The sequence below is a fragment of the Clarias gariepinus genome, chromosome 7 (assembly GCF_024256425.1).
Source record: "Clarias gariepinus isolate MV-2021 ecotype Netherlands chromosome 7, CGAR_prim_01v2, whole genome shotgun sequence".
Taxonomy (NCBI): Eukaryota; Metazoa; Chordata; class Actinopteri; order Siluriformes; family Clariidae; genus Clarias; species Clarias gariepinus.
Genome location: NC_071106.1, coordinates 6,238,824 through 6,253,306, shown reverse-complemented (window position 1 = coordinate 6,253,306; position 14,483 = coordinate 6,238,824). Strand labels below are relative to the sequence as shown.

The following is a 14,483-nucleotide window of genomic DNA, read 5'->3' as shown; positions in this document are numbered from 1 at the left end:
GTTGGTTGATATGATGCACAGAAGGAAGGTGGATATACTGTGTGTCCAGAAGACCAGGTGGAAAGGTAGCAAGGCCAGAAGCTTGGGAGCAGGGTTCAAATTGTTTTACCATGGTGGATAGGTAAAGAAATGGAGTAGGATTTATTCTAAAAGAAGAGTTTATAAGGAATGTTTTAGAGGTAAGGAGAGTAACAGATAGGGTGATTAGTCTGAAGCTGGAAATTAAAGGGGTGATGTTCAATGTTGTTAGTGGGTATGCCCCACAGGTAGGATGTGAGTTAGAAGAGAAGGAGAAATTCTGGAGTGAGTTAGATGAAGTGATGCAGAGCATCCCCAGAGGTAAGAGAGTGGTGATTGGTGCAGACTTCAATGGACATGTTGGAGAAGGGAACAGAGGTGATGAAAATGTGATGGGCAGGTTTGGTCTTCAGGACAGGAATGTAGAAGGACAGATGGTGGTGGACTTTGCAAAGAGGATGGAAATGGCAGTAGTAAATACTTTCTTCCAGAAGAGGCAGGAACATAGGGTGACATAAGAGTGGAGGCAGAAGCACTCAGGTGGACTACATCTTGTGTCGATGCTGTAATCTGAAAGAGAACAGTGACTGCAAAGTGTTGGTAAGGAAAAGGGGGTAGCCAGACAACACAGAATGGTGGTGTATAAAATAACCCTGGTGGTGAGAAAGGCGAAGAGGACAAAGGCAGAGCAGAGGACAAAGTGGTGGAAGCTGAAAAAGGAAGAATGTTGTGTAGTCTTTAGGGAGGAGTTCAGACAGGCTATGGTTGGTCAGGAGGTGCTTTCAGTTGACTGGACAACTACAGCCAATGTGATCAGGGAGACAGGTAGGAGGGTACTTGGTGTATCATCAGGTAAGGGAAAAGTTGACAAGGAGACTTGGTGGTAGAATGAGGAAGTCCAGGAGTGTATACAAGGTAAGAGGCTAGCTAAGCGAAAGTGGGACACTGAGAGGACTGAAGAGAGTAGTCAGGTGTACAGGGAGATGCAGTGTAAGGTGAAGGTAGAGGTGGCAAAGGCCAAACAAAGAGCATATGAGGACTTGTATGCTAGGCTGGACAGTAAGGAGGGAGTAGTAAATTTGTACAGGTTGGCGGGCAGAGAGATAGAGATGGGAAGGATGTGCAGCAGGTTAGAGTGATTGAAGGTAGAGATGGAAATGTACTGACAGATTCCTCTGGAATCCTCTCACGATCCAGAGGATCCTCCACGAGGATAGCCATGTCTAGCTGATTGCCATGTCTTTAGCCTTAGTCCTGTCTTTTGTCTCCCGTCACGTATCTATTCCCTCGTTTCATTCTGTCCCTCCTCTTTAGCCCTAGTCCTGTCTTTTGTCTCTAGTCTCATCCTGCCCCTCGTCTTTAGCCCTAGTCCTGTCTTTTGTCTCTAGTCTCTTGTCTCCATGCTTTGTCCCGTGTGAGCTCCATACTTACTTTGTGGGTAATGTCCAGTTTGTCTGTAAGCCTGTGTTTCACCATAAGCCTCAGAGTTTATGTCTCAGGTATTAGAACCTAAGTGTTCTTCTGTAAGCTTGTTTCACCTAATGTATGTGTCTCCCACTAGTGCCTTGGTGAGGTCTCATGCCGGGTATAAAGTACAAGTGTTTGTTACTTGTTTTGCTATTAAAGACTCTTGTTTAAAAACGCCCCTCTGCGCCTATGCCTGCCCTCTTTCTGCCCACGGCAACACCATCTGCCATTACACCCCGAACATGACAGTTTTGTTGTGTTTTTTTTTTTATCCTTTTCTTTTAAACAATAGAGCCACAAAAATGTAACCTTTTGTTTACTATTTAGCTTAAAGCGTTCGTGTCTTTTGCGTGCCAAAGAAAAAATCATAACTAGCTATGATGTAATTAACAGTCCGTTTCACATATGAGGCACAATTTGTCAATGGGTCTTTCCAGTGTATTGGTCTTAGTTTTAACCAGCACACATCCTTTTTTATTAGGGAACACAGATTCATCCGACAACCCATGAATTTCTTGGAGAAGACTCATCAATTATTAGAACTACATCTCCAATCGAAAGTTTTTTTTTTTTTTTTTCTCACTTGGAACCATTTTTGACGCTCCTGAAGCAAGGGCAAATATTTACGCACCCATCGCTTCAAAAATAAGTCAGCAAGGTATTGAATTTGCTTGCACAAAGGTCAAGGAGGCAAGTTTGGCTGTTTTTTTTATCAGCAGCAGGTGGTTAGGTGTCAGGGGCTCCAGGTCTGTGGGATCATCCGTAGCAGTGGTAAGGGGTCGGTCATTCATTATAGCGTCCACTTCACACACAAATGTATGCAAGCTCTTATCGTTTAGTGTTTGTTCATTTAGTACAGATCTCAGGATCTTTCTGACTGATCTTATCTGCCTTTCCCATATTCCACTGAAATGAGACCCAAAAGGTGGATTGAATATCCATTGTATCTCCTTTTGCATGAGGATGCCTTCAATTTTTGATTGATTCCACTGTTGGATAGCTTTACGCAATTTAATCTCAGCACCTATAAAGTTTGTTCCATAGTCACTTCTCATGATTGACACCTGGCCTCTTCTGCACACAAAGCGTCGAATGGCATTCAGACAGGAGTCTGTGTCCAGTGACTGCGCAACTTCAATGTGCACAGCTCTTGGCAGACAAGTAAACAATACGCCATATCTTTTAGCATTACTTCTACCTCGTTTGACCTCAAAGGGTCTGAAATAGTCTACTCCTACGTTAGTGAACGGTAGGTGATCTGGTGGTATTCTGTCAAGTGGCAGTTCTGACATTTTTTGTTTACCAGTATTTGCTCTGATCTTTCTACATGTTACACAACTGGAAAGAAGTTTTCTTAGCGAGTTAGCGGTCGGAATCCAGTATTTCTGCCGCAATTTTGAAAGCGTGTAATTCCTTCCACAATGTCTAACCTCTTTGTAAATGTCTCTTAAGATTAAAGTTGTGATGTGTGAGTCTTTAAGTATAATGACTGAGTGTTTTACATGCTCTGGCATTGCAGACCTACCAAGACGTCCTCCAACTCACAGCACTCCATCCTGCAGTACTGGGTCTAGTTTGGAGAGACAACTGTTTCTTTTTACAGATGCATTACCTTTTTGTAACATGGAAATTTCTTCTTTACGTTTTGGGTTTTACAGTTTTTCTCGATTGGTTTGGCTCATTTCTTGAAACCGAGATGACATTCTCAAAATAACATGGACAAATCTCCGAACCACCTTGCGATTGTTCACAACAGAATGTCATTTCTCATTGGTTTTATCAAATTGCAAATGCTTTAGTTCATGTCTCAAGTGACTCTTTTTTTCAAATGATTATGTACAAGTAGCTACAGTTAGCACAATGAGCCCACATTTAGCACATTTTCCAAATAAATAGATCTTGCTGATCTAAACTGATTAGTTGATTTTTCAGTGAAATGGTTACTCTCTCCAAAACATATCAGCATGGTTTCATTGTGTAAGTCATCATATGCACAATTGTCTGTTCAACTGTCAGTTAGTCAAGGATATAATGCCATAAAAGAATTTCTTGGAACATTGAAAAAATTTATAACAGTAATTGACCATCAATCAGGTGAAATTAGAACTAACGAAGGAGCAGTTTCCCACATCTCAGATGACCAATCAAACAGTTTGTTTAGTTACCTGACAGATGTTGTCTATGATTATGACTGCTGCCAAAAGTATATAGACAGAGCTTGACCCTGGGCCAGTTTCATTTGCAGTGTGAACATGAAAGCACCTCGCCAAGTACAACAGCAACTTCCTGCTCGAGGAAGAGGAGGAGTGAGAATGCAGGAGGAATAGGGGGAAGAGGCCGAGGAGCACGGAGGCACCATGATGTCCCAGATGAAATCTGGGCCACCCTTATTGACCACGTTATAAACCATCGCCTCACAATGGCAGAGGCAGGTCGCCAAGTGCAGCCTAATGTGCCTCGGTCTACAGTCTCCTCCATCATCCAAACCTTTCGCAGGGAAAACAGGAGCAGAACTATTCTATTGAACTATTCAGTGTTGGTGTGTGTGTAGGCCTAGAGTACTGTAATATCTTCATGTGAGGTTATATGATACTATAAAAATGACAAAGAAAAAAAATGGAGAAAATACTGTGAATAGTATTCCAGTCACTGTGCAGTGCATCACACTTTTAGTACCATAAAACAGCAGTACAATTACATTGGTAACTCATTTTGTAACAAATTTACAGTGTTCACCTTTGACTTGTATGTTTAGGATTGGACCAAAGCAGCAAGTGGCTGGCAGAAGAGAACTTCTAAATGAACAACACGAACGAGAAATATGCAACATGATCATTGCAAATAATGCCATCACACTGAGACAGATTCGTAATGCAGTCCTTCTAGACAATGTAATGTTCCAAAATATAAACTCTATCAGCATCTCCACAATAGACCGGGTATTGAAGAAACATCAGATGACCATGAAACAGATTTACAGGGTACCATTTGAGAGAAACTGCGGTACCAGTATGTGCATGTAAGTCAACTACTGGTTATCATTGTAACACTATTACAGTAAGACATGGTTACCACTTTTTTTTGTTTTGCTTTATCCTTTTTATCTTCAGAATCCAGCTTTGTGTGACTAGAGCATTTTGCCTAGAAATTGTCTTCAGTTTTTCACTCACTCTTTTTACAGTACTTTAGATCCTCCCTGCAGTATCTGTCTCTACTTGACTGATTAGATTTATTTTATTCTATTGTAGAGAATAATGGCATTAGAAGGCAACGAAACCCCTCACATCCTAGTGTTCGTTGATGAAGCTGGCTTCAACCTGGCCAAAGGTCAAAGGCGTGGCCGTAACATCATTGGCCACCGAGCCACTGTGGATGTCCCAGGCCACGAGGAGCAAATATAACAATGTGTGCCGCTATATCAGAAAGAGGTGTGGCCACACACATTCCCAGTTTAGGGCCCTACAATACACAAAAGCTCCTCAATTTTTTGGACCACCTTTATACTGATCTGATCCCGGAAAATGAGAGAGGTGAAGAAGGACCTCAGCTACCACATTATGTCATTGTGTGGGATAATGTGAACTTTCACCGTGGCCCACGCATCAGAACCTGGTTCACCACCCATCCCCGGATGCTAATGGAGTTTCTTCCACCTTACTCTCCTTTCCTAAATCCAATTGAGGAGTTTTTTTCAGCTTGGAGGTGGAGGGTGTATGAGCATCAGGCTCAAGACCAGAGGGCCCTGCTGCATGCAATGGATGCTGCATGTGAGGACATCACAGGGGATCAATGTAGGGGATGGTTGAGACATTCACGCCGTTTCTTCCCTCGCTGCATCGCAAGAGAAAATATCCGTTGCGATGTGGATGAGAATTTATGGCCTAACAGAGAGCAGCGCGTCGATGGTCAGGAGGATGAGGATGGTGGCCAGGAAAGAGAGGGTGACAATGGCGACCACTGAAAATATTACTGTACTATAGTTCTGAAACTTTATTTACAGTATGGTAGGCTAGAGTTTTTTTTTTTTGTTTTTTGTTTGTGTTTATAACTGTTCACATTTACAGAATCCTGTATATGTTTTCTTTTCACAGTATGTTCTCTAATGTTAACATTTCTTTGTACGAATAAAAATGTTTACAGTTTCCTTGAGTATGAGTGGTTTATTGGAGGCTGCTTTTACTGTAAAATCTTTTAGTTTTATTCATAGTTGTATTCTGTTGCTAGACCTGTGCCTCAGTGACAAAACGTCAAAGCATTTTGACTTGCAGTGCTTAAACAATGCCAAAGGTATAATGCATTTTGGGGGCATTGACTATTTATATAAGAAGGATATTTAGTTTTGACACATGGATAAACTGTTTTGGGAGAGATATGAGCTTTTGCAGGGAATCCATGGTGTTGTGCTAAACCATCCAAGCTATTTTGACAAAAGCACTAAATGAATGCACATGTGCCAAGGCAATTGAGAAGGATCTGTGCTATTTTGACTGTACTGACCTTTTATATGGGAAAGGAATTTGCTTTTGAAGCATGGATGAAGAGTTTGGGGAAAGATATTTGATTTTGCTAGTGAGCTATAATGTTGAGCAGAACTGTAAGACTGTTTAGCCAAATGACCTTATGGTTTTGAGAATGTCATCTCGGTTTCAAGAAATGAGCCAAACCAATCGAGAAAAACTGTATTATATTGAAACCAAAGATGAACACTAAAAAGGATAAGATGGCTAAAGCACCTGCTACTGTAAATTATTTAGTTATCTAGATTTGCAAGATTATTATACACTGTTTAAATTGTGGACCTGGAGTTATTTGCCGTTTTAAGCTTAAATTAAAGCCTTAAAAGCTGTTAGCCTAAAAGCCTTAAAAAAATAATTATTCAACATTTCAATAAGTGGGGAACTAACAATATTTATTTAAAATTGAAATACATTTTAAATATGGTAAATAATAAGTACAAGATGTTGTGTTTTCACATATTGGAGCCAAAGTTTTTATTTTTTATTTTTTTATTTTTTTATTTTTAAACAATTTTGTTGGCCAATATCTTGTCAAAGTTGCACACAGTGTCCTAAAATCGCAGGTGCATGATATTGGACCATTTTCATATATTTGTAGTTTAATATTACTGTGTAAAAATACAATAAAATAATAATCTGACTGCAATGTTGCACCTGTGATATTTTGAGTAACTCCACTCTTTCACCCTAAAATCATTGTCTAATACACATTTATGTTCCATATTGAATTATATATTGATAAAGTTAACCATACTTTAACTATGTCATATTTTTACTATACCATTTTTGCCTCTTCTGTTTTTTAATTTTATTAAAGTTGTAGTTGCTAATAAATCATAGCAATTACCAGTAAACATCACTTCAGAACTGCTCCTTGTTTATCAGCCCAAACGTAACTGTCTTTAGAGTTAAACTTAACTTTTCCAGACAAAATTATAAGCACAAATAGCATTAGTAAAGGTGCTACAATGATGTAGTGGTTAGCACTGTCGCCTTGCACCTCCAGGGTCCGGGTTCGATTCACAGCCAGGTTTGATTCCTGTCTCTGTGTTGAATTTGTATGTTCTCCCTTTGCTTGGTGGGTTTTCTCCAGGTACTCCAGTTTCCGCCCACAGTCCAAAGACATGCAAATTAATCTAATTTTCATTCTCAAATTGCTTGGAGTATGTATATGTATGTGTGTGCCCTGTGATGGATTGGCACCCTGTCCAGGGTGTACCCTGCGTTGTGCCCTAAGTCCCCTGGAATAGGCTCCAGGCCCCCTGTGACCCTGAATACAGAATAAAGTGGTATGAATGATGAGTGAGTAAGCATTAATAATAATACAAAATGCCACATTTATTATGGCCATAATAAAGACCATTGTGTCTCACATGGAAGATCTACAGTCATAGGGTTACAGGACATTATAGCTTTTGAAATTATTCTTTTGTTCGTCTATGGGATTCCCATAGCAAACTAATACTTTGTAAAAACCAATAAAAAAAAAAAAAAAGGCTTCTTAACAGACTTATCTGGGTAGAAGGAAGGCAAAATGTATTTTGGTATTTTTACAACCCAGGTAAAGTAATTTCACAATCTAGCACAACAAATGAGAAATTATGTCACATCATACTTTATTATTGCTATTACAGCAAGTTTCGACTAATGTATGGCAGGCATCTGTGTGCTGCTAGAGCTGTCCATTAGGTATGAGGTAATCTGCTTATGAAAAAGCCTGTTTGATGACTTGACCACACATCACATTGTCAGCAAAGCAAGCAACCTGTTCTGTTTTGTGATATTATTTCTATTTTCTTTCTTTTTTTCTTTCTTTCTTTCTTCATTCATTCATTCATTCATTCATTCAAAACAATTATAGTACTAACCACAAACAGTGTATGTTACAGTTGGCTTCTTTAATGGCTCTTTGCAAACCCACCATCAACTATGTTATATTAACAACATTACAAGAACAATATAATTTTTGTACATGCAGACAGTTTGAAAACATGACTTGCCCTTAGGGGAATTTAGTGGTCTGCATAGAACTCTAACCTAAACCTGACTGAACATCTTGGGGATGAATATGAATGTTCTTGTGGCTAAATGTGTAAATCCCTACAACCTACTAGAAGATATTATTATCCTTACTGTATATGTTATATTGGTGAATAGGGTACTGAATGTGTAATGGTAGTTTAAAATACACATAGGTATGCAGTATATAATTGTCCACATACATTTGGCCATAGTGTACATGCCTTGCATTCAGTGAACCTGTAAAGGCTCATGGTCCACAATGATACTGACAGGAATAAAGTGGTTATTGAATATGCATAAATTAATTAAACCACGCACTGCACCACGTTCCCTCCGATCCTCCAGCACTGCTCGCCTCATCCCACCATCTCTCAGGGATCGAGGGCGGCATTCATCCAGGCTCTTTTCTGTTCTGGCACCTAGATGTTGGAATGAACTTCCTCTAGATGTCCGTACATCAGAGACTTTGACTATCTTTAAACGACGACTCAAGACGCATCTGTTTCTTCAGTACTTGGACTAACCCCCCTCCCCCCGAAAAAGAAGAAAAAAAAAAAAAACTCTTCTCAGTTGTGTTGGACTAATGGTACTTAGTAATTAACCTAGTTAACCCAGTGTAAGTATGTATCCAATGTTGTAAACATTAAAGCACTTTTTGTAAGTCGCTCTGGATAAGAGCGTCTGCCAAATGCCTAAATGTAAATGTAAATGTAAATTAAAATGGACATTGTAAAATGTTTTGCTTATGTGAGGAAACTCTCTGGACTGTTTGTCAGAAGATTGTGGGTTTAGGCCGCACAATCTTATCCAGCTAATAATATGTTGTTATATGGAAGACCACTATGGGATAAAGCACAGGTCATTTGAGCAAACATATCCACAGCAGTCTGAGGTAAGGGTGTGTAAAATACACCCAAACTGAGAGCGAAGTGTTATGTGCTAAAATGAAAATGTTAGTAAAAGTGATGTTATGAACAGTTATGTACTAAATTAAATAATAATCTATAGTAAAATAAGCTACTAATAATATTAAGCTACTTGCTCAATGTAAACAACCACATGCTTAAAAGGCTGAACTGAATATTTTTTACTGGACTATTGAGTACTTAATATATTCACCGCTGTAAAAAAAAACAGCGATGTGGTATATGTAAAATTTAAAGCAGTGGAATCATTTTAAGATAAAACTTTGTCCGATCTACTTTTTCGAGTTCGCATCTGATTTACACTTTAATTACTGAACAGGTAGTATATTTAGCTGATAACAAAAGAAGTACAAATTGGCTTATGCAAAGGATAGAATACATTTATAACCTATTAACAAAAGCAAATGTGCTAAAGGTTTGGGGGAAATGGAGAAACATTTTGACCAATGGGGCACTGATAGAAATGATAGTACAGTAGTTTATCATTCTTGTATCTGTAGCATACAGGAAGCAATAACTACTTCCAACCATAATGACATGCATATAAACAAGAAACCATTGACTGAGACTTATCAAAAAAAAAAGAGTGGTACATGAATTTACATAAATGTATAATGAAATCTAAATAGGTGCCCCCTAGTATGCAGTGCTAAATGATGAGGTAATGGATTTCTGAAACTCACACCCAAGGGATAGGTCAAGTTGGGAGTCAAATGATTATATAAATTAATTAAAAAGAAAGTGTATTATTAAGGCTGAGATGAGAATGAGGTTCCTGCACACATGGCTTTTATTCACTCAGGTGAGAGCACCTGATCCTCCCTGTAGCATACTAGGTCTGCACAATCCTCCTCAACTCAGCAAGGATGGGAAAGTGCTAATTGGTGGTATCTTTTCCTTCCATATCAAATGGGACCAGACGACACATGTCTTCACAGCTGGACCGTGGCAACCAAAATGCAGAAGGTGAGGGAATACCTCATTTAAATAAATTTAATAATTTAAATACCTCATAGTTCATTTAAAAACTTGTTATTGTGTTGGTGTTTAAGGTGTTCACTAGAAATATAGTGTATGTTTGTTTGTTTTTTCTTGGTCCTGTAGTTTAAGCCTCCGTGAATTTCAATATGCCCAAACAATGATATTTGCCATTGAGGAAATCAACAACAGAACTGATATTCTTCCTGGGGTCAAACTCGGATATAAAATCTATGATTCCTGTGGATCAGTAGAAATAACTACAAGAGCTACACTTTCCTTAGTTAATGGCAATGAAAGAAATACTTCTGAAATGTCTTGCTCCAAATCTAATGCAGTTCAAGCAATCATAGGTCAAACAGCGTCCAGTCCCTCTATTGCCATTGCTACTACTGTGGGATCATTGCACATACCAGTGGTAATATCAATAGTTAATGTGTTATGAATATTCTATTCTATTCTATTCTATATATATATATTATATTTCTATTATATATATATATATATATATATATATATATATATATATATATATATATATATAAATAAAATATTATATTTCTATTATATATTCCAAGAATTTATAATGATGAAAGTAAATTACAGGTTAATAAAATATGTGCATTACAGGTCAGTCACTTTGCTACATGTGCATGCCTAAGTAACAGGAAGAAATATCCATCTTTCTTCAGAACTGTTCCCAGCGATTACTACCAAAGCAGAGCTTTGTCTAAGTTGGTCAAGTATTTTGGCTGGACATGGGTAGGGGCTCTATGTAGTGATAATGACTATGGTAACAATGGCATTAATGAATTCATCATTGCAGCTAAAGAAGATGGAATCTGTGTTGAGTATTCCAAAGCAATCTTTAGAACAGATCCCAGAGAAAAAATTCTAAGAGTAGTTGAGATTATCAAGGCTTCAACCTCCAAAGTGATTGTAGCATTTGTCTCATATTCTGACATTGGGGTTCTTCTTAAAGAAATGGCTCTCCAGGACTTGACTGGGTTTCAGTGGGTTGGTAGTGAGTCCTGGATTTCTGATATTAACCCAGATAATGCTCAGTGGCAGCATCTTTTGAAAGGATCCATTGGTTTTGCAATGCCAAAAGGCCAAATTGATGGCTTGGGGGAATTTCTAACCAAGCTTACTCCAGCATCTGATACACCTATTTTTAATGAGTTGTGGGAGACCGTGTTTGAATGTAAGCTTCCCACACAAAAAAATGTGGAAATAAAACAAACATGCAAAGGCAATGAAAGTCTCCGACAAGTTCAAAATATTTATACAGATGTTTCCGAATTACGGGTTTCAAATAATGTTTACAAGGCAGTTTATGCTGTGGCTTATGCCCTACATAACACATATGGTTGTTTAAAGACGGACAGTGAACAAGAAAGTCTTGCTGCATGTAAAAATATAGCTAATAAACCATGGCAGGTAAGAATTACAAGATATCCTGGTCAACAACTTGTAATAATATGTGTCACTAATGAGTGTGGAATCATTTATTTAGGTAGTAAATGGGCTGAAAAAACTCCATTTTATTAGTACATATGGAGAGGACATATACTTTGATAAAAATGGAGATCCTGCAGCAAGGTATGAACTGCTAAACTGGAAACAAGATGAATATGGTAAAACGGTATTTGCTACAGTGGGCTTCTATGATGGCTCTTTACAAACTCACCATCAGCTGTCCTTTAACAACATCAGTATAGTCTGGGCCCAAAACAAACCACAGGTAAACATTATAAACATGAAGAAATGTACAATAAATACTTTTAGAAGGTTATCCATATGTATACAAACAAATAAACAATACATTTTCTTAAGGTACCAGTCTCTGTGTGTAGTCAAAGATGTCCCACTGGAACAAGAAAAGCAATGCAGCAAGGAAAGCCAATCTGCTGTTTTGACTGTATACCATGTGCAGATGGGGAAATCAGCAATATAACAGGTATAATTAATAAAGCACAGAAAGTCTGAAAGAGTACTAAATGACCAAAGAGTTGCAAATAAAAAAAAACATTTTTTTCTTTCCTTAGATTCTTAGATCTTACATGCATAAAACAAAAATGTAATTATTAAAATGAATTTGATTAATTTCATTTATATGTTTTTATTTCTTTAGATTCTCTAACTTGTATCAAGTGCCTCCCAGAACTGTGGTCTAACGAAATGAAAGATACATGTGTCTTAAAGCTAATAGAATTCCTGTCATTTAAGGAAATAATGGGAATCATCCTTGCATCATTTTCTTTGTTAGGAGTATCCTCCACCATCTATATTGCAGCCATTTTCCTTAAATACAAGGAAACCCCAATTGTTAAAGCAAATAATTCCGAACTGAGCTTCTTGTTGCTCTTCTCACTTTTCCTCTGTTTTCTTTGTTCCCTTACATTTATTGGTCAGCCCTCCGAGTGGTCCTGCATGTTGCGCCACACAGTGTTTGGGATCACCTTCGTTCTCTGCATTTCCTGTGTTTTGGGAAAAACAATAGTGGTGTTAATGGCCTTCAGAGCTACACTTCCAGGAAGTAATGTTATGAAATGGTTTGGTCCTTTACAGCAGAGACTTAGTGTTCTTGCTTTCACTTTTGTACAAGTCATTGTTTGTGTACTGTGGTTAACACTATCCCCTCCTTTTCCCTACAAAAATATGAAGTACTACAAGGAGAAGATCATATTAGAATGCAATGTAGGCTCAGCTGTAGGTTTTTGGGCTGTGCTGGGTTATATAGGACTCCTGGCTGTTTTGTGTTTTATTTTGGCTTTTTTGGCCCGGAAGTTGCCTGACAATTTCAATGAAGCCAAATTCATCACATTCAGCATGCTCATATTCTGTGCCGTTTGGATCACATTTATTCCTGCTTATGTCAGCTCTCCTGGAAAATTCACTGTAGCTGTAGAAATATTTGCCATTCTAGCATCAAGCTTCGGTTTACTTTTCTGTATATTTCTTCCAAAGTGCTATATCATCATACTGAAACCAGAGAAGAACACTAAAAAGGAAATGATGGCTAAAGCACCTACTATATGATTCGACTGGCCAGATAGGTGAGATTATTATAAGCTGTTTAAAATATGGACCTGGTCTAAATGGCAGGTTTGATCTTAATCGAAATATCTGATGTAGACTGGGAATATAAATATGTCTTATTATATTAAGTGCAGTAATGGTCCTTGAAATGTTTTTTCTAACATTTGAACACATTTCAAATATGATTAATGATTAGTACAAGACATTTTCCCTTCAAGACATCTTTGCACAGATTAACAGCCTTTTCCTTTTTAAGTTGTTGTCAGATTTTTTGTCAAATATTGCATTCTTGGTGTCTACAGTCTATAAAGATTGCTGTTTCCATGCAGAATATTGGACAATTATATATCTTTGTGCTTTAACACTATTGTTTAAAAATAATGTAAAATATTAAGCCTGCTGCTTTGTACCTTTTGACAATTTCAGCAAGTTAGACTTTTTAAAATCACTCTCTAATACAATGATCCTCTAGGCATAATATAGAATTATTGTACATGTTAAATTTGAAATGTTCTAACACCAAACCTTATTTATTTGTTTGTTTGTGTGTGTTTGTTTTATTCATTTGTCTTGTTATATCCTGTTTCCAATACCATTCTTACCTTTTTCAATAATTTTGTTAAAAATGTAACTGATAATAAATCAAATCAGATGCCGTTAAAGCATCACTTTCTAATAGATTTGTTTATATACCCTAACTTAACTGTCTTTGAAACAGTTTCCAGGGCCCATATTTACTAAGTGCCTCAGAGTAGACACTTAGTATCACTCCTAGAATTGCTCCTAAGTGGTCAAATTTTTTTTTAATGACGCCATTTTGGTCCTAATTTCAGAATTAGGTATTCAGGTTTCTTAAAATAGGAAATCACTACTATCTCCACCAAAATGTAGGAGACTCCTAGTCTGTAGGTGTCCTAACTGGTTAGAAGTAATGAGGAAATGGTGTTCAGGCAGAGATGCACATAGCTCATATCACATATTTGGACAAAAAGTCTCATGGTTTCCATGCTGTCAAAAACTCGCCGAGGTCATTTTCACACCTTCAGGGACCCTAAACAGGCCTACCAGCTCTCTCCCTATGATTCCGGCACCAAATTGTTGACGTTGCAGCCTTGTTGAACATGGTGGGTATCCACCAACCATCCACTACTCCATCCATCTGGACCATCCAGGGTTGCACGACACTCATCAGTAAACAAAACTAGTCTTCATGTATGCCTGGGCCCACTGCAACCATTTCTGTTTGTGAGCATTGGTTAAGCATGGCCGAATAGTGGGTTTATGCACAACTGCAAGCCCCTGAAGTATTCTACACCTTGAGGTTCACAGGATTCCAGAGGCACCAGCAGCTTCAAATACCTGTTTGCTGCTTTGTAATGCCATTTTAGCAGCTGCTCTCTTAATCCAATGAATTTGCTTTCCTCATTCTGCCTTTATCTGCACGAACCCTTCTGTGCTCTAAATCAGCCACAATCTTCACAGGACGATGATCACACTTCATCACACTTCACTC

General features: G+C 38.1%; 1 protein-coding gene across 1 annotated transcript; it reads left to right on the top strand.

Annotated features, from left to right (window-relative positions):
• The first annotated feature begins 10,061 nt into the window (after positions 1-10,061).
• Positions 10,062-12,970, top strand: LOC128528155 (extracellular calcium-sensing receptor-like). The gene is made up of 5 exons (XM_053500911.1): positions 10,062-10,346; positions 10,559-11,368; positions 11,445-11,672; positions 11,765-11,888; positions 12,063-12,970. Exons 1-5 carry the CDS (start codon positions 10,089-10,091, stop codon positions 12,968-12,970), a joined length of 2,328 nt encoding a protein of 775 aa, XP_053356886.1. The 5' UTR covers positions 10,062-10,088.
• Positions 12,971-14,483: the final 1,513 nt, after the last annotated feature.